This window comes from Agrilus planipennis, unplaced genomic scaffold (assembly GCF_000699045.2).
Source record: "Agrilus planipennis isolate EAB-ADULT unplaced genomic scaffold, Apla_2.0 scaffold288, whole genome shotgun sequence".
In the NCBI taxonomy this organism is placed as follows: domain Eukaryota; kingdom Metazoa; phylum Arthropoda; class Insecta; order Coleoptera; family Buprestidae; genus Agrilus; species Agrilus planipennis.
Genome location: NW_020439019.1, coordinates 219,949 through 244,033, shown reverse-complemented (window position 1 = coordinate 244,033; position 24,085 = coordinate 219,949). Strand labels below are relative to the sequence as shown.

The following is a 24,085-nucleotide window of genomic DNA, read 5'->3' as shown; positions in this document are numbered from 1 at the left end:
CGCGTATTTTGATATGCACAATTTTTTCGGTTCAAATTTTGTAAAAATAATTCTAGTTGAAATATATTTAAAATAAATATTGAAAATAAAAACCTTTTCAAAAATTCGGGACAGTCGGGACAAAAACCTGAATCCGGGACAAATATTGCTTCTAGAAAAATCCGGGACGCAAGGTGGAAATCCGGGACTGTCCCGGCCAATCCGGGACGTATGGTCATCTTAAGCAAGAGGAAGTCAATAATCTTATAAAAAACAAGCATAGGCAAGGGGAAAATCTGTTTGGTATACCTAGACGACATCATCATACTAGGAAGAACATTCGACGACCACCTAGGAAACGAGACTGAAGTCTCCAAGAAGTTGTCAGCCGCAAAATTAAAGCTATGTCCCAAAAAATTCATCCCGTTTAGAAGAGAAGTGAAATACCTAGGTCATGTCATTTATAACCAACCTCGACAAAACGGATGCCTTGCGAAGTTTGCCCATACTGAAACTTCATAAACCATCACAAACTTTGCTCATACTACCGAAGTTTCATTCGAGGATCTGCCTATATAACATGGCCACTACACAGACTTACAGAAGATGGAGTTTCATTCCGTTGGGCACATAAATGCCAAAAATCATTTCAATACTGGAATCTCAATCTTGACGTACCCACTGTTCAGTGTACCTTTGATGACGACGATAGTAATGTGGGGCTTGGTGGTGTGCTATCCCAAGTACAAGAAGGAAATGATAAGGTCATCGGGTACTTTAGTAAGACACTCTCGAAACCAGAACAAAATTATTTTGTCACACATCGAAAACTACTGTTTGTGGTTAAAACCCTGGAATATTTGCAGAAGTACCTGTATGAACGGAAATTCCTCTTAAGAACACATCACACCTCCCTGAAGTGGCTACTGCAATTCAAGTACCCGAAAGTACAGATTGCGTGATGATTACAAAGACTTCAAGAATATGAGTTTGACATCGAGCATCGCCCATGCAAACAACCCGCCAACGCAGATGCATTATCCCGGAGACCTTGCGTGAAAAACTGCAAACATTGTTCATTTACAGAGAAGAAGTAAGAACTGAACCTATGCCCTGTGGTCGTAACCTAACCACCGTTCAGCCTGAGAGTTCCTGAGAAGATAAGGCATTAATCGAAGATTAGAGGAAGAAAAGTTATTGGGCGTGGTGAACTTTCCATAACCTTGGATTTCAGCGTTTTGAAAAGAATGTGGGAAAGTCCAGATGGAACTAGAAACAAGCTCCAAGTGGTACTCCCGAAGAAAAGAATTTCAGAAGTACTAGAGGCAGTCTATGGCGAAGGACATTTCGACGTTACTAATACTCTAGCGAAGGTACGCGAGCGATTTTATTGGCCACGAAGTAGAAGCGATATGAAAGACTGATGCAGGAAATGCCCGACATGCGCCGCTAGTAAGGGACCGAAGATAAGGTGTTGTGGACGAATGCAGTCGTACAACGTGGGAGCGCCATTTGAGAGAATCGCAGTCGATGTAGCAAGACTATTCCCAATGACAGACTTTAGTAACCGATATATCTTGATAATCATGGATTATTTTAGCATGCGGCCCGAAGCATATGTAATACCGAATCGGGAAGCACACACCGTTGCCGAAAAGCTTATTAGTGATTGGATTAGTCGATATGCAGTGCCAATGGAATTGCATTCCGAGCAAAGCAGAAATTTCGAATCGGTTTTTTTCAGGAACATCACTTGTTACAATCATTATAGCGAAACCAATTCCTCAAAATATAAGAGAAATACCGTTTATCGTTAGTGTAACGAGCTTACCCTCCGTTCTACCTGGGGCCTATCGAGCAACTACCTAAACTCTAAATATTATCTTATATTATTAACTTTCAATTTTTTTATTTTTTCTTCTTTTCTATTCTTTTAAACTTACCTTAGGGAAGCGTTCCCTTAGGATCTCGTCCCTATTATTTTTTTTAATAGTCATTTATTTTAGCAGTAGAATTTTTTTGGCCGGTCAACTTATCTCCTTTAATTTCCGACGTAGAACCACGATTCTTTTTTTTAACCCCACCTAGCCACCCACGGAGATTTCAGTTCCCGTGTCGGTTTTTTTGTTCTCCTTCAGGAAAGTAGTTTTTTAGGAAAATTAGGTGTTCAACTTAATTTGCGCCCCTTCTGCTACCACCCAACTTTCGACCCTACCTTTTCACCCCCACCGAAGTACAGGGGTCTGTATAAAAAGGCAAACCCCCGAAGCAAGAGGCATTCCGACATTCCATCTACCCAGGCTAGGAAGAGGGAATCAAAACGTACCGACTAAACTTACTCATCCGCAGTAAGTCCAGATGAAAAGTGCTCTTGTTCCGCTCCTCCAAAAACCGTAAGTTTTACCCGTTACGTCACTATTGTGCTTAGTGGACTCGTTCATTTTAGTTGTAAGTATTTGTATATTCTTGTTTTATGGTATTTTGTTTTCTTGTCCGGTGTATTTGTTTTTTTTTTCTGTCAAGGGAGATTTGTTTGGTTGTAGTCGTATGTATATTTGTTTCAAGCCTTTGGCTAACATAAATTTGTAAATAATGTTTTTTTTTTGTTGTTTGTAAGTACTGTATATATTAAGTCTTAATTAATTTTTTTTTGTGTAAATATTGTGTTGTGTCGTTTTAACGCGAGGTGTATCAAGTAGCGCCCAACGCGTGGGGCAAGAGACAGTCTATTAGTGAAATAGAACGAATCCGCGCATGTGCACTAAACTGAACTAGCCAGTACAAAAATTTTTAACCATGCCAAGGAAGAGTGAGAAGGTAATCAACGACGAGGAGGGAGACATCGCACTTCTTGGAGTGCCTAAACACCAAGTGGCGCCCAATAGCGAACCGAATATCCATTTCAGTGGTCTTCAGCTGGAGACCATTCTACAGCGGGTCTTAACTAACGCTCAAACACCACCACCGGCCCCTTCATTCAGCGGTGACGTGACCGAAGATCCCGAGAGGTTCTTGGAAGATTGCCGATCGTTCTTCCAGAAATACAGGATAGATGACAGTGATCGAGTGCGGATGGTTACTAAGGAATTGAAAGGGAACGCGGCAGTCTGGTGGCGTCCTTATGAAAAATTCCAGTGGCACTGGGAAAATTTCGAAACTAGGCTTCTGGCGAAATATAACAGCCCGGAAGTTTTAACCAACCTAACGGCCCAGTTGTATGGTCAAAAACAAAACACTAAGGACGACACAGAAATATTTCTGCTTAATAAACTGCAACTTCTGCAGAGGCTCGAACCACAAAAACCTGAGGAGTCATGTATACAGCTGCTAATCGAGCTCGTGCGTCCCTCAGTACGCATCTTTCTACGAGCCCCCAAGCCAAATACCCTAGACGAGTTGCTCAGGAGAACTACAGAAATTGAACGTGACCTCGCCCAAACACCGGTCTCTTCGTCAACTCGTCCACGAGAGGAACCGAAGAGTAACGTGTCCAGGACACCTCCGACCGCAGCTCCGCCAAAATGCCATTACTGCCCGGAAAGGCATTTCCACCGGGATTGCCCGATCCTCCAGGGAAAACGATGCACGCAGTCGGGAAACTGGAGACAGACCGAGGGAAACGCGTCTCCCCAACGCCCTCACTAAAGGTCGGGGATTCACCTGTACAAACCCACCAACTTGCCACATCACCCTGTTGGATGCCGAGAATTCAACTTCGTCTAGACGATTCATATGTCGAAGCGCTATTGGATACAGGAGCATCCCACAATTTCATTAGCACTCGTCTGGCACAAGACGTAAAGACGACATTCTGTTCGACCTCAGCCGCCAGCCTCGCGGATGGAACGACCATGCCTATTTTGGGCATCACATCAATAACGATACATGTCAACGAGTCGCCACAGGAAATCCAAGCGTTCGTCGCCGAAGGTCTAAAGGATGACGTCATTCTCGGAATGCCATGGCTCCTACAAGTCAATGCCACGTGCGATTTCGAAAGAAAATGCATCCATTTCGGTGTAGAAGTACGCCAGACTATCTACTGGATTAAACCAACGCCAATTCCTAGCATTCAGACAACGCCAATCGAACAGCTGATCACACAGCATTTTCCCCTGGACTACAGCGACCAATTTCGAAAAATTATTGAGGATTTCCCGGCGGTATTCGCAAAGCCGACGGCCCCAACGAAGACAGCCCAACATGTCATTCGTCTTTCTAAAGACGAACATTTTTGCCTGCCGCCTTACAGGTACTCCGAAGGGAAAAAGAAAATAATTCAACAACAAGTCGAAGAAATGCTTGCTGATAATATAATAGAATCAAGCCAATCCACGTACAACTCCCCTGTGGTTTTGGTAAGCAAAAAGAACGGCGACACAAGGTTCTGTGTGGATTTCCGGCGGCTGAACAACCTCACCTATGATGAAGTTTCACCCCTTCCCGCTATACCAGAGACCTTGAAGGCCATTGGGCATTGCAACATTTTTTCGACTCTCGACCTAAAGTCAGGATATTGGCAGATTCCGATGCNATTACTTGGTTTACATTAATATTTATCTCGACTGTCGGCGTCATACGTACCGAAGATTCTAATGAATCCGTTCTTTTGTTTGTTGTGATTACCTTGCACGAGTTTACCTTGGCTGCTAGACCACAGTACAAAGATTCTTTACAGGAGGTTTACTTCCCAGCTACGCCTATATATCCCTCTCCTGCTGACGCTTGAACTGTACTCGTATATGACAGTTCAGCGCATATAGAGTTAATTTTTTGTAATGTTCGTGGGTTTAACAAAATTTACTTTTAAGACTGATAACGACAAAAACTATTTATTTACACTAATTATTAAAGAACTTGAAAACACTATTAAATTATTACTAAACTTAGGTTATGAATTATTCTATTTATTTACACTACTGTTGATATATCACTATTCACTGCGCTACTTATTTCACTGTNTGGTTTTGGTAAGCAAAAAGAACGGTGACACAAGGTTCTGTGTGGATTTCCGGCGGCTGAACAACCTCACCTATGATGAAGTTTCACCCCTTCCCGCTATACCAGAGACCTTGAAGGCCATTGGACATTGCAACATTTTTTCGACTCTCGACCTAAAGTCAGGATATTGGCAGATTCCGATGCATCCGGAGTCCCGGCCTCTCACCGCTTTTACCGCCCCAGATGGAGGAAAATTCCATTTCAAGGTTATGCCTTTTGGGCTAAAAGGAGCTCCCGCCACGTTTCAACGTACAATGGGTCAGGAGGTGTTGGCGGGATATCTGCGGAAATTTTGCCTCGTGTATCTTGATGATATAATTGTCTTCTCGCGAACCTGGGAAGAACACATCCAGCACCTTCGCCGCGTATTCGAGAGATTACAGCAGCACAATCTGGCATGTGCACCAGAAAAATGCGTCTTCGGTTCTCGAACGTTAACGTATCTGGGACATTTGATCTCTGAAGAAGGGAATTTTCCGTTGCCCAGCCACCTCGGCAAGGTTCACGAAGCGCCTGTTCCAGCCACGCGGAAGGAGCTAAAGAAGTTCTTGGGTATATGTAATTGGCTGCGAGAGTACTTACCTCGTTTCGCCCACATCTCAGCCCCTCTTACCGATCTTCTCAGTCCCAAAAGAAAGTGGTATTGGAGCCAGGATTGTCAACGGTCCTTCGACGACATTCAAAAGCTTATGCGACAACCGTTGCACTTACATCGGCCGGATTTTGAGAAGACCTTTATCCTCCAAACAGACGCCAGTAAGCAGGGAGCCGCCGGCGTCCTCTATCAGGAAGGGTCCCGAGGAGAAAAGCAAGTTATCTCATATGTGAGTACCCGGTTTAACCCCACGGAGCAGGCATACCATTGCAATGAGCAGGAGTGTCTGGCTATAGTTTGGGCCATAAAAAAGTATCGTCCTTATTTAGAGGACAAGCGGTTCATTTTAAGGACGGACAATCGAACTATTACATGGCTGCAAAATATGAAGGATGCCCGCGCCAAGTTAACTTGGTGGGCACTCCTTCTGCAAGAGTTCACCTTCACCCTGGAACATTGCCCTGGAGCCAGTAATCACCTACCTGACGCGTTATCTCGCCTGCCAAGCGAAGAACCGATACCTCCATACAATGATGATGTCGCCCGTCTTATCCCACCCTCCAGCCAGGAATCGAACGTACCGGGTATATTTCGAGTTCAGGTGGAAACGTTTCGCGACGAGATTAGGAAGGAACAACGGCTTGATCCGGAGACAATCCAACTTCGGCAGCGGTACGACTTCCTAACAGAAAACCCCTTAAGCCACACAGAGGACGACACCAAATATCTCCAACGCTACAGGATTCGGGAGGACATCCTATGGGAAAAGGACAGTGATACCTGGCGTATGGTTGTACCTGCACCGTTTCGACCGCAGCTCATATACAAATACCACGATGAAGCGGGACATCCGGGCATCCACGAAAGTACTCAACGGTTGGCGCTCTTCTTTAAATGGACCGCTATGAAATCTGATGTTTCCCGCCACGTTCATCAATGTCGTATTTGCCAATGCCACAAGAAACAGCGGGTGACGCCAGCCCCTCAGCGCCCCCGTCAGCCCGACAAACCATGGGATACGATAGCCCTCGACTTGATGGGACCCTACCCCAGAACCCCCCGCGGGAAGAGATTCATCTTAGTAATCACGGATATTTTCTCTCGTTGGGTAGAAGCTTTCCCTATCAGTTCCTCAACCACCGCTGTCGTCATACGCCTGCTAGAACAAGAGGTGCTACATCGCTTTGGTTATCCGCGAGCAATCCTTACCGACAACGGTTCCCAGTTTACGAGCCAGAATTGGAAGGCTGCTTGTACGAAGTGGAAAGTGCGGCATTGGACCACGGCGATATATCACCCGCGAGCGAACCCTACTGAACGTCGCAACCAAGATATTAAAACAGGCCTTCGCATCTACCTGCAGCAGGGCGATCATCGCACCTGGGATACCCATCTATCGAAAATACTTTTCGATCAGCGTGGCCGGCGGAACGCTGCCACCGGCACGACTCCCTATTATGCCCTCTTCGGACGACATCTTCTAAGGCCAGGGGAATGGGAAAGTATTCCAGACGATGAAGGTATAGCGGAACCACCCACGTATCGAGAACGAGTGGACGCAATTCGAAGGCATCAACAGGAATATCAACAGCGACGAGCCGCAGCCGAACCAAGGGAACTACAGCAGTACCGACCGCAGCAACTTGTTTATTGCAGAGAGCATCCTCTTTCCAACGTCGAAAATCATTTCCATGCCGGGTTCGCTCCGCGCTGGTCAGGTCCTTATACAATCCACGACTACGCAGGGGGAAGTACATACTGGGTACAAAAAAGTGATCGCCTGGTAAAGATTCATCACGACCAACTCCGTCCCGCACAGTTTCCTGAAGAATAGGTTTCGCTTAAACGGGAGAGGAATTGTTACAATCATTATAGCGAAACCAATTCCTCAAAATATAAGATAAACAAGACGGAATGGGTTACCCAGAAATACCGGTTATCGTTAGTGTAACGAGCTTACCATCCGTTCTACCTGGGGCCTATCGAGCAACTACCTAAACTCTAAATCATTATAGCGAAACCAATTCCTCAAAATATAAGAGAAATACCGTTTATCGTTAGTGTAACGAGCTTACCCTCCGTTCTACCTGGGGCCTATCCCTTAGGATCTCGTCCCTATTATTTTTTTTAATAGTCATTTATTTTAGCAGTAGAATTTTTTTGGCCGGTCAACTTATCTCCTTTAATTTCCGACGTAGAACCACGATTCTTTTTTTTAACCCCACCTAGCCACCCACGGAGATTTCAGTTCCCGTGTCGGTTTTTTTGTTCTCCTTCAGGGAAGTAGTTTTTTAGGAAAATTAGGTGTTCAACTTAATTTGCGCCCCTTCTGCTACCACCCAACTTTCGACCCTACCTTTTCACCCCCACCGAAGTACAGGGGTCTGTATAAAAAGGCAAACCCCCGAAGCAAGAGGCATTCCGACATTCCATCTACCCAGGCTAGGAAGAGGGAATCAAAACGTACCGACTAAACTTACTCATCCGCAGTAAGTCCAGATGAAAAGTGCTCTTGTTCCGCTCCTCCAAAAACCGTAAGTTTTACCCGTTACGTCACTATTGTGCTTAGTGGACTCGTTCATTTTAGTTGTAAGTATTTGTATATTCTTGTTTTATGGTATTTTGTTTTCTTGTCCGGTGTATTTGTTTTTTTTTTCTGTCAAGGGAGATTTGTTTGGTTGTAGTCGTATGTATATTTGTTTCAAGCCTTTGGCTAACATAAATTTGTAAATAATGTTTTTTTTTTGTTGTTTGTAAGTACTGTATATATTAAGTCTTAATTAATTTTTTTTTGTGTAAATATTGTGTTGTGTCGTTTTAACGCGAGGTGTATCACACTGAATTAATGGGCATTACTGAAAAGAGGACTACGCCCTTACATCCACAATCTGATGGAGTGGTTGAACGATTTAACGCTACTCTGGAGACCAATTTAAGAGGCATCGTCAATGAGCACCAAACTGACTGGGATTGACACATAAAGCTATTCTTCCTGGCCAATAGATCCATAAGACAAGTGTAAAAACACTGGCCATCATTTTATTTAAGAAAGAACTCAGGTTGCCAACGGACATGATGTTTGCTCGACCTGAAGACTCTTTACTAGCTATAGACGAATACGTCAGCGAACTATGAGAACGACTAGACCATCCATAGCGCTGTGCGTTAGAAGCTGTTATTTGAGAGTGTCTACTCTAAAACGCTAATCAGTATAAAATGTTGATTACTAATGAGTAATTATTGTTGAAAAGCCAAATTTATTTAAATTTTCCCCACCCTACTGTTTAATCATCTAATGCAAGGAGTAATGTGGACTAATGACGGGGCATAATTTGATTGGTCGCTAGTATGCATATAACGAGTATTGGAAATTTTTTTTAATACATTTTAATAGCACGATTGGATCATATATAATGCAGGAGACAGCAGTCCCAGATCTTAGGGGGGCATATTGTGGTAACCGCCCCGGGCGGTAATTTCTGGGGGCGCCAAAATCATATGGTTGAAAGTAAAAAAACCTGGTCCACAAACCTCAAACGCCTAATTGGTTTTTAAACATATCATTTTCAAGAACTTATTTGAAAAAAATTTCTTAAGCAGTTTTTTGAAGCGAAGCTTCAACAAACTAAAAATAATTAAAAACCTGTCTGCATTCAATAATGAGTCAGGAACGTTTATCTGTCCTCGCCATCCTAGCCATTGAAAATAAAACTGCCGTTGAGACGAACTTTGATGAGCTAATAGATACTTTCGAAGAAAAGAAAGCACGTCGTATATAGCTGCGCCAAAATTAGTGAGAAAAAAATGCTGAAACCCAAAGAAATGTAAATGTCTCGACTGTCTGTCGTCTTTCCTAGTTGTATGTTTCTTATATATAATTTTGGCACATAAATGAGAAAGTCATTGGGTGATGAATCATCATCATCATAAGGTCATCAGTCCTAAGACTGGTTGGACACGTACCTCCACTCTTTCTTATCCTGAGCCAAACATCGCATTTCCCTAAAACTAGAACAGCCCACATCCTTAACTATTTGCGAAGAGTAATCTAATGTAGGTCTACCTCTACCCTTCCTAACTCCTGTTTCTGCCTCTAATATGTCTCTGACTAGACCTTCATGCCTGAGAAGGTGTCCTACCAACCTATCTCGCCTATTTTTTATGGACTTCCATAGAGTCCTCTGTTCTCCTATTCTTTCCAATACCTCTTCATTTCTAACCTTTTATTCCCACGATATCCTCATCATACGCCTATAACACCACATTTCGAACGCTTCAAACTTTTTCTTTTCCGCCGCTCCCACTGTCCAAGTTTCGCACCCGTACAACGCCATGCTCCAAACATACACCTTTAACAACCTTTTTCGAATTTCTAAATTAACCGTTCGCGAGCATAGAAGTGCCTTTTTTTGTATTAAAGGCGACACGACCCTTCGCTATCCTCTGCTTTATATCCCTACTACTCCTTCCATCCTCACTCATCTGACTTCCTAGGTATCTAAAATCAGCCACTTCTTCTAATTTTTCGTCTCCTATCTTTATATTCGCTTTTCCCTACTTTTTCTTCCCTTGCATATCAGTATTTTAGTTTTACTTTTATTTATTTTCATACGGTACTGGTCTGTCAGTACCGCTTCCATTTTATTTAAAGCTATCTCTAGGTCCTCCTTGCTAGATGCTAATACTGCTATATCATCTGCAAATCTAAGCGTACTAAACTTTTGCCCTTGCACATCTATCCCTACAGTTGTACTGTCTTTAATGATGTTGATGGCGTCTTCGATGTATCGATTAAAAAGTAGCGGTGACAGTGTGCATCCCTTCCTGACTCCCTTCCTAATATTTACTTCTCTACGTTGCATCCCCAGCTCTATAACTGCCTGTTGTTCTTTATACAAACTAAGTATCACTCTTCTGTAACTCATCCCTACATTTTTAAGTATATTTAACATCTTGTCCCATTTAACATTGTCAAAGGCTTTTTTTAAATCTACAAATCCTATGTACACACTCTTTCCTTTTTCTATCGTTTACTCTATTGTTACCCGTAAAGCTAGAATGGCCTCCCGCGTTCCTCTATTTCTTCTGAACCCAAATTGATCTTCCCCTAATAGTTCTTCCTCCCTTTTTTCCATCCTCCTCTGTATAATTCTAGTTAAGATTTTTGATGCATGGGATGTTAAGCTAATTGTTCGAAATTTCTCGCACCTATCCGCGCCCCTCTTCTTAGGTAATGTTACTACCACGTTCCGTTTATAATCCTCTGGGACTTTCTCCGTTTCGTAAATGTGAGTAAATAACTTAAACATACGATCTCTAACCTCTTGTCCTGCATGTTTTAGAATTTCCCCCTGTATCCCATCTACACCTGGCGCCTTATTATTCTTTAAATTTTTTAATGCTACATCGAACTCTTCTCTCATGATGGGATAACCAAGCTCATCTATTTCCACACTATCTTCCTTCTGTAATATATCTCCTAATTCAGGGCCTGCGTAAAGGTTCTCTAAATATTCTTTCCACCTATCTGCCTTTACCTCATTTTCTATCAACATGACCCCTGCCTCGTTTCTTATATTTTTACTACTGTATCTACATCTCTAAAATTCCTTTTAATTATATTATAAGCCTCATCAATTTTACCTACTTTAAACTTTTCTTCTACTTCTTTACACATCCTATCAATCCACCGTTCCTTAGCTGCCCTACACTTCCTAATTATTTCCCACTTTATAACTTTATATCTTTTTTGCCCTTCTTCGTCTGTCCTGTTTTTGTATTTCCGCCTTTCGTCTATTAATCCTACAATCTCATTTGTTATCCAGGGTTTCCTACTTTCACTTTGTTTAAGACCTAGTACTTCTGTAGCTGCTGACTTTAGACACGTTTTAATGCAGTTCCATTCTGTCTCTATGTCCCCGTCATTCGTTTCTCCAGCCGCCATAAGTATTTCGTCTGTCATTTTACCCAGCCTATCACGCGCTTCGTTACATTTTAGCTTTTCTAAGTCGTTACTTCTCCTACCTTCCCTCTTTTTCAGAATTTTGAATTTAAGATTGGTCTTCATAACTACTAAATTATGACCGCTATCTATATCTGCTAATGGATAACTCCTACAGTCCTTCACTTGATTTTTAAATCTTTATCTAATAAGTATGTAATCTAACTGATATCTCCCTAAATCACCTGGCATCTTCCACGTATAGCGCCTCCTAACGTGATGGTTGAATAAAGTATTCGCGACGGTTAAGTTATGTTTATCGCAAAATTCTATCAGCCTATCTCCCCTAGTATTTCTATTGCCTAATCCAAAAGAACCTGCTATTGCACCCACTTTACCTTCACCTATTACTGCGTTGAAATCTAAAACTATTAGGTTGTCCTGTCCTTTCACTAAACTTAACACGTCTTCTATATCTGCATAAACTGCTTCTACGTCTTCATCACTGTAAGATGATGTAGGCATGTAGACCTGCACTAATACCGTTCTTACCGGCTTTGAGTTTAATTTAACCATAACTATCCTATCTCTTTTTTGTAAATAACTTTCTACACTCTGCCCTACTTTCCTACGCATTACAATTCCTACACCTGAATTACCTTCTACCGATCCTGTATGTATTACTCTAAAGTCTCCACTCCAGAAGTCTCCAGCTTCGGGCCAACGGACTTCACTAATACCTACTATATCTAATTCTAATCTATCCATCTCTATTTTTAAATTTTCTAATTTCCCTACCTGCCTCATTGACCTAATATTCCACGCTCTGACTCGTGAAACATTGCACCTATCCCTATTGCACTTATTGATGACATCCCCCGAGGTAGTCCCCGCCCGGACATCCGAATGGGGGACTAGTTTACGTCCGGAGTGCTTTACCCCAGAGGACGCCATCATTTAATTTCAGTAGTTGAAAGTTTCACTCGGGATCATAATGTGGTGGTTTCCCGTTGCCTTCCACATCGCAGTATTGTGCATCAGAGTGCCATACCGATCCTCGTGATCTCTGCAACCCTGGTACTGAAAGAACTGCTGCCCTCTTTCAGGGATTTGTCTTAGTGTGGTTTCTCTTTAAGAACCCCTCCATTATGGTTGAACGTATGGTCCGTCTCCCTAAATCATCGAAACTCGCAAGCCGATCCACCCACTCTAGTTTGTACCAGAGTTTCGTCCAAGGTTCAAGTCCCGTCGGATAGGAGGTGATAAATAATGAAAGTAAATTTATTAAAAAATTATTATTATCCCATTCACGAAAAATGCCAACTATTATATACCATTTGTGAGTTTTTTATCAAATTTATCTGAAACGATTGAAAAAGGGGGCGCCACTATCATATTTCAGCCATATTTCTGCCCAGTTTGAAAAAAATCGTAGATTCGGGGCTGGGAGACACTTCCCTTTATTAAATCGCCTGTCTTTGCTCTTTTTAAAAATTAATGAAGCTATTTTAAAATTTCGGCTATGGATTCTGATACTGAAAAAGTTGAAAGTTATGGGGATCCTATTTCAAGTATTGTAACTCAACAGGAAAATTTGCTAGATGAATGGTATTTGAAAGCAGAGAAATATTGGTCTGAAATTCCTGCAACAGTTGATGGTGTTTTGGGTGGTTTTGGTTTTATTTCTCAAATCGACATTCATGAGTCGAAAAAGTTCCTTCAACAAATTCTTAAAATGAAAAATGCTCCAAAGACGGAACATGCATTAGACTGTGGTGCTGGCATTGGTAGAATAACAAAATGTCTTTTAAGTCATGTCTTTGAAAAAGTGGATTTAGTTGAACAAAACCCTCAATTTTTGGAGGCATTTAAAAATAATATAGAGCCAGAGATATCTCTAAAAATTGAAAACATTTTCTGTTGCGGGCTACAAAATTTTACACCAAAAGAAGAGTTTTATGATGTTATATGGATTCAATGGGTTTTAGGACATTTAACAGACACACACTTTGTTAAGTTTTTAACTGATTGCAGGTACGTTAATATTTCCTTTATAGTAATAAATATATAATGTTTCCTTTTGTAGCAAAGGTCTTAAAAGTAATGGTGTTATTATTATTAAAGAAAATGTGACATCTTCAGGTGATGTCGAGATAGACAGTGAAGAATCTTCAGTAACTCGACCACTATCAGTATTAAAGGACCTGTTTTCTAAAGCAGGCCTTAACTGCATAGTATCATGTAAACAAAAAAATTTTCCAAAAGGACTTTACAGTGTTTACATGTTTGCCCTAAAATATATTTATTAAATAATGATAATACTAAATAAATTATTACTTCTAAAAATAAAATTGAAGGATGGTTCAAATAAGGCCTATTTTCTACATACAAAAGACCTGAAAAAAAGCACCCAAAGATCGGACTGGTTAGCTGATATTGACAAAATACTGCACTAAAAGTTATTGTAATTTTTTGTAATTCATTTAGAAGTGAATGGTATTTGATTTTTAGTGTTCCTTAGTCGAAGATTAATTAATAAGTGAGTGTGAATACCTATTAAAAAAAGCATAATGTTAAACGACTTTTTAGAGGGAATAGACTGATATTCCAAATTACACTCAATTATTTGTTTGGTGGTTTAGCAGTCAATTATTTAATCAGAGATAACAGAGACCCAAAGGGTGCTCTATACCATAAACAAGAGGTTTATAGAAGTCCTGATTTTTGTGACAATCAGCGCCATCTCTGGACCTTTGTCTGAAAAAGGCGTGAAATTCAAATACGTTTAAGTTTCGCGTCTGGTTTTAAGTTTTTTTGACTAAAAAAAATTATAATTTGACATGCAAAAACCCATTTTCAACAAGAAGATAGTTTGTTTATTATTGAAAATGTAAAACAACAACTTCATCAAAATAATAATGAGAAAAAATAGTAAAAAACTGATTGAAGATTATTAAAAAAATATTTTTATTGAATAAACATGTGTAATTCTTAAAGTAGTAATAGGTAACAACTGCAAAACAAAAAGGGTTTTGAAGTGGAAGCAGTGTTGCTCACCACACAGGCCTAGCAAAGTGTGGAAAAATTAATATTCATCAAAAGAGGCTCAGGAAAGCGTTTCGTTAATTTTGTAGGTCTAGGAAAACGTGGAATAAGTGTTGTTCATCAAAAAGTAAGGAAAGTGTCTGGTGGGTTTTATAGGCAACGTTGAATATGTAACAATTGAAAAACAAAAAGGATTTTCAAGTAGAAGTAGTGTTGTCCACCACAAAGGCTTAGGAAAACAAGGGAAAACTGTTGTCCATCAAAATAGTCTGAAGATAATGTTTGGTAAGTTTTGTAGACAAGAGGAGATATGGAACAATTGAAATAGGTAAATCTTAGTTAAAAATTCATTCATAATAACCCGCATTCAAGAAGGCACGCCAGAAAATTTTAGCGAAAATTGGGAAGACTGAAACATACCAAAATAAGTAAAAAAAATCTCGTTAAAATTAAAAGTTTTAGTAGTTACTTAAGTACTTTTAATTTACAAATATAGAGATTTGACTACCTAAGCAGGTGACTGAAAATATCATTGGCGTAGTTTATTTTAAAATTATAAAGTATTATAGTTAGTTATTAGTAGTATCATATAATGATTTGATTAATGCTAAAAAAGAGCGTTTCTAATTATTTTTGTTACCATATTATCTCAAAAGACTGTTTAATTATATTAAAAAAAATAATTATTTGTTGCGGTTACATACGTACTTAATTCGATTTTAATAACAAGCGAAAAATTAAAAAACTATAACGTTTTTATTTTTGTTGCAAAAAATATTATTTCAGAGGTGTCCGGGGAAAAACCCATTTTCGCCCAAATGTCCGGAATTTTTGCTGTGTTTATCTGGCGTCGGCAAGTTAGGTGATGGCATTTAAATTTATTTCTCCGATTTATATGTAACCCGCATTGTTGTTAGTTTGGAGAATTGCATCCTTAGTTTTATCTGTAGATTGTTTATGTTCTTTGCAACCATAACGGGGTACGGGTAGCGTATTGTAGATCACACGGTGTTACAAAGAATGTTGTAAATACTGCTTCTTGATTGGTTACATAAATTTCCGCCATCGTCTCCGCTTATGCGCCTTGATCATCTGTCACGTCAATACAACTTTAGTGTCTTTTGAATAATTATTAATAAAAATAACAACAAAATACTATTTAAACAATACCAACAAAGACTAAACAACAAAACAAACAGATGAAGAAAATAAAATGCAATAGCCAAAACACAAATAAATAACAACAATAACAATGTAGAACACAAAAAGATAACTTACTAAATGTACAAATTGACGAACGTAGAGAATACAAATGAATGAATCAATAAAGATTTTAAAAGTGTGTATAGTAGAAAAATGTTAGTAAAAAGAGACAGAATATTCAAGATCGAAAAAGACTGGCATTAAGTGTTGAAACCACGAGTTTACAGAAATACGTAGAATTGAAGAGGTTGAATAGTATAGAATTTGAGGTAAGGTAATCAGGGGAAAAACCGGCTATTATTAAGGAGTGCATTCAGAAACGGATGAAGTTGGATTTCAAGGTAAAGGTGACTAGGGACAATAGAACAGAGATAGAAAGAAAACAAGGGCATGCAAAAGATAAGAAGTTGAAATCTAAATTGAAGAAATATTTGAGGTTCTAAGAGAAGTAAATTTAGAAAAAAAATATATATACAAAATATTTAAACAATAGAGTTCTTTCGCTACAGTACCACCTGCTAGTAACAGAACGTTATGGGAAATCTGCCTGTAGGCCATCAGCGAAACGAACTCGCCTTCCAACCCTAGTTGTTTGGCTGGTAATGGTCAGCTCTCTGGAGGTCAGCTGTTGCATTTGAACGCTTGCAGGTAAGTCTTCGTTTCTTGAAGTGGCCGGTGGTTCTGCAATGACGTAGGCCGGTTTAAAATGATCGACTGATACACTGTTACGACTTTGGCCTTTGGCGTTGACGACGAAGGTTTTGTCCGCTCGTTGAACGACAGGATAAGGACTTTCATAGAGTTGCTGTAGCGTTTCCTTCGGGTCACCGCGCGAATAAAAACCTGATTAAAAGATGAAGGTTCTTTTATTCCCATAGCGTCGTTCTTGAGTCAGTCGTAATTGTTCGGAGGCGTCCTCGTGGGTATTAAAATCGGGATTTGATCCTAAAAATTCGCCAGGAAGTTGTAACGTCTCCCTGTACAATAGCTCTGCTGTGGTAGCTTGCACGTTCTCTTTTCAGGCAGAACGGTTCCCTAATAGCTTGGTCGGCAGAGTTCGCGTCCAGGAATTGCTCCGGTGACACGCTATGACTGCTTTTAGCTGTCTGTGGAGTAGTTCTACTATGCCGTTGGCTAAGGGATGGTAAGCTATGGTTAGAAGATGAGTCGTACCTAATAAACGGTTTAACTGCCTAAAAACGTACGACTCGAATGTTCTGGTCAGTAGTGACACTTAACGGACTCCCAAATCTTGCGATCCCAATAAAATGTAACATTTCGTCACAACTTTGACGGTTGCGTTAATTCCCGAGTGTGATAGCGTAGCTTACGATAGGGACTTTGCGAGCTTCGAATGTCTGCGCAGCTTCCGGTGTCCAAGTTACTGGGTGGTTTCCCTTAACGTTCCCTTGTAGAAGGTCATTAAGTGGCGCTTGTATTTCCGCCGTCTCCGGACGAACCTTCGATAGAAATTTACCATGCCAAGAAATTGACGAAGCTTCTTGACGGTCTGCGGGAGCAGAAAGGATCGAATAGCATCCACTTTTTCAGGCAACGGATGTGTGCCGGTTCCGAAAACACGGTAGCCAAGAAATTTGACTTGTAGTTCGCCAAGTATGCACTTGGATGGATTAATCCATATTTTTGTAGTCTCCCGAATAGAATCCGCAGGTGGTCCAGATGTTCTTCCAATGACACAGAAGCAACAAGAATGTCGCCTATGTAGGCATAGCAAAATTCTAGGCCTTGCAAAACTTCATCAATGAAGCGCTGGATGGTTTGGATTGTCTATAGTTGAGAATACTGACTTTATGCTGATCGTCTGCGAAAAGTACTGAATGTGCTTGACCGATATCGATCAGGGAACGTCCTGGCGTTGAGGGCACGATAATCGCCACAGGGTCTCCATACGTCGCCTGTTTTAGGGACCATGTGCAGCGGTGATGCCCAGGAACTCTTGGAGGGACGAGCGATGCCCAACTTGACCATGGTCTTGAATTCCTATTTCGCAGCACATAACTTGTCTGGAGCGAGTCGTCGTGGTCGTTGCGCTATGTGATGCTTCGTGGAATAGTTCGTAAATACAGGAGTGCCACATGGTCGAGTTATTGCAGGTTCGATACATTTCCTTGCATTACTGCCGAAGCGGAGATGGAACCAGCAAATGTCCTTTGTCTCCCTTGGTCGCGAATTCTAACGCGAGCGCGATTTCGGCCGGAAACGCCGAGGCTGTTGTGGTGGTTCAAGTTTGATTTTTAGGGAATCTAATGTCGGCGATATCTGCTCTCTTTTCCAATGGTAGATCTTTATGTGCAGCTAATAAGACCTGGATATATTTGAGAAGGCGTGTTAACCAGAGGGTTTGTGAAAATTATTCGGGAATTCAGAATAGAAGGTGGCAGGACCTTCTGAAATGGTTGTTTGGTTTAGGGTCGAAGTCTGCAAGTTTCGAAATGGACGAGTTTGGGTAACCTAACACTGAGGCCCAGAAGATTAGTCTCGAACCTAACCGCAGCCCCGGGGAGTGAAGGTAGATCAGTTTCTTTCAGAATTTGGATGTTTCTGATGAACTAGGGATAGTAAAAAAAAGCAATAGAGTTCTGTCGTCACATAACCATAATATACGCTCTAAAAGAATACAAACTGGATTGTTAGGAATGGAGTTTAAGTCCGTTAAGGTAAGTTTTGTTTTGAGATATAATGTAGTAATTTTATTATATTTTTTTATTATTTTAAATTAGAATTTCGTAAGTGTTTTGTTTGCTAACATGCTGCAACAAACAAAAAAAAGAGCGTTCTGAAAGAAATACTGGTTGTAAATCAACTGTTGATATTAAAATTAAAAAGTGTAATAGAGCAACACGAAGGAATGACGCATTTTTAAAAGAAGATCCACCTTTGGCAGAGATGATTGTTAAGATGAATATTACCCATAACCATGCAGTCAATACTTGTGAGTCCTTAAAATTATTATGAATGGACGATGAAACCAGGAGTAGTGAATAGTCTGCGTAGAATTAGTGTAATATGGAGAGCAAATCATTAGGACCAATATCGTAGGCGGCAGTGAAATCAGTTTTACTAGTTAACCCGAGAACGAGCCGAGAAGCATATCGGTTACTCTCTACTCGCTTTCGCTCTTGCTTGTGCACATCTCGCGGCTTCAGATTCCTTAATTGATATGTACTGCGAAATAATATTACATTGAATCATCTGAAATCTTCAAAAGATACCGAGTTTTTACCGACTAAAACCCCTCCTCGAGTGGGAAGATAAACCCTGAAGGTTACCAATCCCCTAGAAGAGAGTTGAAGGTTGGAATTTGGGAGAGGGTTGAGAAAAAAAAAATGGTTAAGCATGGGGGATCCGAGGGGGGGGAGAACCGTCGGAGTATGTGGTGGGGTTTGCGTGGCCTGGCACTGACGCCCGGAGAATTGCTGCGAATGAGATTGCAGACTCAGGGAGAGAAGGTAAACCGGATCCGCATGTAAGTGCCTTGAAGAGGTTTAAAGCGGTGAGGAAGGACGCAGCTCTAGATGGGAATGACGTAGGAGCAAATACTCCTGATTATTGCGTTAAGCACACGGATTTTCGTATGTTGGGCGATGGAGCGGTTTCGGAAGAAAGGCTTGAGTGCGATGAATGCATCCATCCAGTTTAGGGTCCTATCGAAAACGACGCCTAGGTAGGTAACAGAGTTGTTCCACTTGATGGGACGATTGTTTACTAAAATGGGGGGAGGTTTTCGGGACCTACGAGAAGAAAATTGCTCCGCTTTGGTCTCGTTAATGGAAAGTTTCCATTTTCGGTATAAGTTTAGGAGCAGGGGCAGAAACCTATTAATTCTCCCTGTGCATTGGAGAATGGTTTGGGCTTAGTTTATGAGGGCAATGTTGTCTGCGTAGAGAGCTGTCAAAATAGAAGTGTCAGAGGTTAAATAGAATAGGTGATAGTTTGGAGCCTTGTGGGACACCGGCAGTAACGGGTTTACTGGCAGAGAGAACAGAGCCGACGCGTACCCGAAGGCTTCTGTCGGTGAAAAAGGACCTGATAACCCCAACTAGAAAATGCGGAATGTTAAGGGTGATGAATTTTGAGATAAGGCCTCCGTGCCAGACTCGAATGAACGCTTGTTGGATGTCAAGAAGAAGCATGGAGGTGTGACGCCGCTTGTTAAGGTTGTTGGAAATGTATTCGGATACGCGAAGAAGTTGGTGGCCTGTGCCATGATGCCTGCGGAAACCGTGTTAAAAATCGGGGAGAAGGTTGTTCCACGTGGTCTAAGAGCCGATTGAGAATGATTGATTCAACTACTTTGCTCAACGAACGAAGTAGGCTGATGGTCCTGTAGCTTGAGGGAGAGCTGAGAGGCTTCCCTTTTTTGGGGAGACAGATGACAGTGACTTCTTTCCTGTGAGGTTGAAGTCAAAAATTTTGGCCATAAGGGAGGTGCCTTTACTATTAGTTTGTCTACAGCCCCAAGAGACGTGTTTAGCGTTGAAGTCGCCGGCGACGATAGTTGATGCACCCGGGGGGAATAGAAGGGGGAGTTCAGAAATGTCTCTGTCCGAAGGTGGGAGTAAAGAGGGCCGAAAGTTAATGGAACTTCGATGCCGACTGTTTCTAACGAGTCTGTGGCCAAGAGATAGGCCTGTGCTTTAAAGAATTCATAACACCGCCGGCACTGCGGTTTTCACGGTACCTTCTGTAGGATGAGAGACTAATGCGTCGAAAGTTTTATGAAAGAACTGAAAACTCAATATAAGTCGGTTCGTCAAATTTATGTAATAAGGGAATGTATAATTTGTACTGACCTTTAGTTTTTCCATGGGCCGTTTTGACTTCGAAAGGTTCTTCGTATAAATAATCAGAAAAATATTTGAAAGTCAAGGAATTCATGATAAAATCAGAAGCTCCACTATCGATTAAAATTTTGCAGTCGTATTCGTTTGAATGTATGTATGGTAGTCTAGGTGTTTTAACGAAAGCATTATTAATTTTTTCAAAATGTCTTTCAAAAATGTTCTATGTAATTTTGTCTATTGATGTCTGTGAACGAAAATTTTCATTTTCATTTTCTTGGGTGGTATTTTCATCTGAAAAGGTCAGGTCTGTAGGAGGGGTATTGTTATCAAAAGGCTGTATAGGTAGATAAGCGTTTCCGTACTCATCAGAAACGTACGGGTCTTGTTCAACATTAGTTAATTTTTTAACTAGGAAATTGGGTTTTTGCTGGTTTTGGAAATTGTTAGGTCTTTGATTTTGAGAGTTATTTATTCGTCTAAATTGGGAAACAGTTGAGTCATAGACATATATTAATGTCGTTGTAGTAATTTCTTGTCTCGAAAAGTGAGGGAGATGGCGTATAGTTTCGGACTAGTGCTACCTCTTTCATTACACGTCTACGCACTATCGTAAGAGAGATGAATATTGCCCGAAACTTCGTTCCATCTCTTTCTTTAGTTGTACCACAATTCTGACCACTAAGCATGTCCAATAATAAACGTCGATGACTTGAGTATTATTTTATCTATGGTATTATTTTAATGTGTATTGCCAGAGAAGAGAGACGTATATAGAAATACAATGCCGTGTTTCATTTGCGGATCACCCCAGATCACCCCAAGCCGGCAGGTTCCCACCCCAGCCACCAAGTGGCGACACTGCGCCCGCAAGCTTCGATACCCCAACGCTTGGTGGCGACAATGTCATTGCATTAGCCGCGCCTATTTTACTAAAGAAGGATGCGCACGCATAGAAAATAAGTTTGGCGGCAGAAAAAATCATCTTGAATTTTTAGATTTTCTGAGATTCTTGGAAAGTTAACACTTCGAGCGAAATAATTCGAGCGAAAACTTATTATCTTTTTTAATTTGTTTAATTACATTAACAGTGCATAAAATTTGTGTTGTTTTTTTGCGAGTGTGTTCAGTGTATAAATTATTGTGCATTGTAATCGTAAAAATGCCATCTACAAATATTTGTGCATTTTTAAAATGTAAAAATACATCAACGAGAATGCCACATCTCTCGTTTCACCGTTTTCCAAAAAATGAAAGGTAAGCATTTTCAGTTAATTTTTGTTTTCAAAATTATTGTTACATTATTACTATTACTATGATTATTATCACTGATAAAGGTAATTTTATACTTTCGCGGTCCCCTCGTTTTTTGGCTCTAGAAAATCGAAAAATCATCCGATTTCGATGAATTTTGTTTTAAAATCTTTGTTTTTACGGCGGATTTATAAAAAAAAAATACGGGAAATATCTCACCTGGAGATTTCATATAGTTTTATGAATTTAAATGTGATCATAAACGCAGTTCTTCGCATATAATCGTTTATAACTTTCTTACAAAGCATCAAACGCAGTTCATATATTTTTTTTTGTTGATCTACATAAAAAAACGAACATTTTGGAAAAAGAAAAATTAAAAAATGTTTGTTTATTGAAAGGTCAATTTTAAGAAAAATTGTTATTATTTTTAATTGTAAAAACATGATAAATCAACATTTTTATATATTTTTTTTTTATTTGTTCGTTTTTTTGTGTAGATTATGAAAAAAAAATAACAACTTCATTTGATTACTTGGAAAAAAGTTATCAACAATTATACATGAATGAGTGCATTTTCATGAACATTTAAAGCCATGAAACCAATATAAGTTTTCATTTTTTTTTATTTCCATATTTTTTTTCATAAATCCGCCGTAAAAATAAACATTTAAAAAAAAATTAATCGAAATCGGATGATTTTTCGATTTTCTAGAGCCAAAAAAGAGGGGACCGCGAAAGTATAAAATTACCCTGATATATTTTTATTATGATTATTAAAATTTACTTAGATTTTTAGTAATTGCTATAACTTGATTATATGCTTTATAAAAACAGATACACTAAAAGTATTATTGGTATTAGTATGCAAAAATTCAAAATTGCACTTAAATCATTTAAAATAAAAATTTTGATCGGCTGTAAAAAAATTAATCACCGTTGAGTTATTTCCAACTATCGGGGATTCTTTCTGTGAAGTTTATTTTAAACTACAGTAATATAACCAGGCATTACAAAATTGATTCCGTATAATTTTACTATAAATGTGACTGTTTATCAAAGTTTGCAATTCTAATAAGTCAATGGAAAAATTGAAATTAGATTTAGAAATAATTATAAATGAATAATGCTTTTATTTTCGTCAATGGCCCTAATATTTCATTTTATCGTTTTTTAGCCTTGCAACTGAGTGGATCCTTCGGAGCGGCAATGATAAATTATTCGATCTGGGGCCAAAACAACTTCACGAAAAAAGATTGTGTGCAGAGCATTTTGATGAAAGTTGTTTTTCTGGAGATCCAAATGGACGCAAGCGAAGATTATTAAGTAATGCTTTGCCAATATTTTTTTTGCATGATAGTAATGATAGCATAAATAACCAAATTCATGCAACAAACTGCATGTCTATTTCACCATCATGTGAATTGCATGACATCAATACTTACAATACTCCTATTTCGTCCGGTTCTTCGATAAACGATTTAAGTCCGCCTGTGTATTCCCATACAACAAATTCTAGGACTAATAATAATTATAGAAGTAATTATTTACTAAAAAAGAAAATAAATATATTACAGAAAAAATTAGATAATGCACGAAAAGTTATTAAAAATATGAAACGAGCTAAAACCGCCAAAAAATCTCGGACTGTAACCGTTAAAACTGTTTTAGAAGATGCCGCGAAGTTTTTAAATAAAAATCAATTATTGATTTTAAAAATGCAATTGGTTCGAGTTTTAAAAAAAAAAACGGAGTGGACTCCGTCCGAACAACGTTTTGCCACGTCTTTATATTATATTTCACCAAAAGCGTACAATTTTCTTCGCGATGAAAAAAACATTACTCTCCCGTGTGTTGGATCCATTCGCCAATGGATCAATAATCTCGAAATGATGACAGGTTTCAATGACCGTTTATTTAGTATAATTCGGGATAAAGCAAAAGGTATGTCTCCTGATGAATGTGACGCGGTTTTAACTTGGGACGAGATGAGCATTAAAGAACATTTAGAATTCAATTCGAAAATCGATTTTATTGAAGGTCTCGAGGACCTCGGTGAGTTAGGAAGAAAGAATAAAAATGGTAAATACGCATTAGTTTTTATGATCCGTGGTTTAAAATTTCCATGGAAATTACCAATTGCATATTTTATTTCGCGTCAAAATATTACAGGTTCCACGTTAGCCAATTTAATTAAGTTATCCGTTAAAAAGTGTTTTGAAGTCGGGATTAGAATTCGATCGACAGTATGCGACCAGGCATCTA

The 24,085-nt window shown here is 39.7% G+C and overlaps 2 protein-coding genes across 3 annotated transcripts in view; both read left to right on the top strand.

The window, feature by feature from the left end:
* Nucleotides 1–12,872: 12,872 nt before the first annotated feature.
* LOC108741306 (N-terminal Xaa-Pro-Lys N-methyltransferase 1) lies at nucleotides 12,873–13,867 on the top strand. Of its 2 annotated transcripts, none has more exons than XM_018476073.2 (2): nucleotides 12,873–13,550; nucleotides 13,603–13,867. In XM_018476073.2, the coding sequence occupies exons 1-2, from the start codon at nucleotides 13,039–13,041 to the stop codon at nucleotides 13,823–13,825; spliced, it is 735 nt and encodes a 244-aa protein (XP_018331575.1). In that variant the 5' UTR covers nucleotides 12,873–13,038; the 3' UTR covers nucleotides 13,826–13,867. The 2 variants fall into 2 exon arrangements, with proteins under 2 accessions (XP_018331575.1, XP_018331576.1); XM_018476074.2 differs by having other exon boundaries at nucleotides 12,882–13,550; nucleotides 13,608–13,698.
* A 6,326-nt stretch (nucleotides 13,868–20,193) lies between these two features.
* The window catches only part of LOC112904941, a 5,469-nt gene continuing 1,577 nt past the window's right edge, over nucleotides 20,194–24,085 (top strand). The window contains exons 1-2 of the mRNA XM_025976249.1: nucleotides 20,194–21,823; nucleotides 22,998–24,078. Of these exons, the coding sequence (XP_025832034.1) occupies nucleotides 21,729–21,823; nucleotides 22,998–24,078 (1,176 nt within the window). The 5' untranslated portion in view covers nucleotides 20,194–21,728. The remainder of the gene's footprint in view (nucleotides 21,824–22,997; nucleotides 24,079–24,085) is intronic.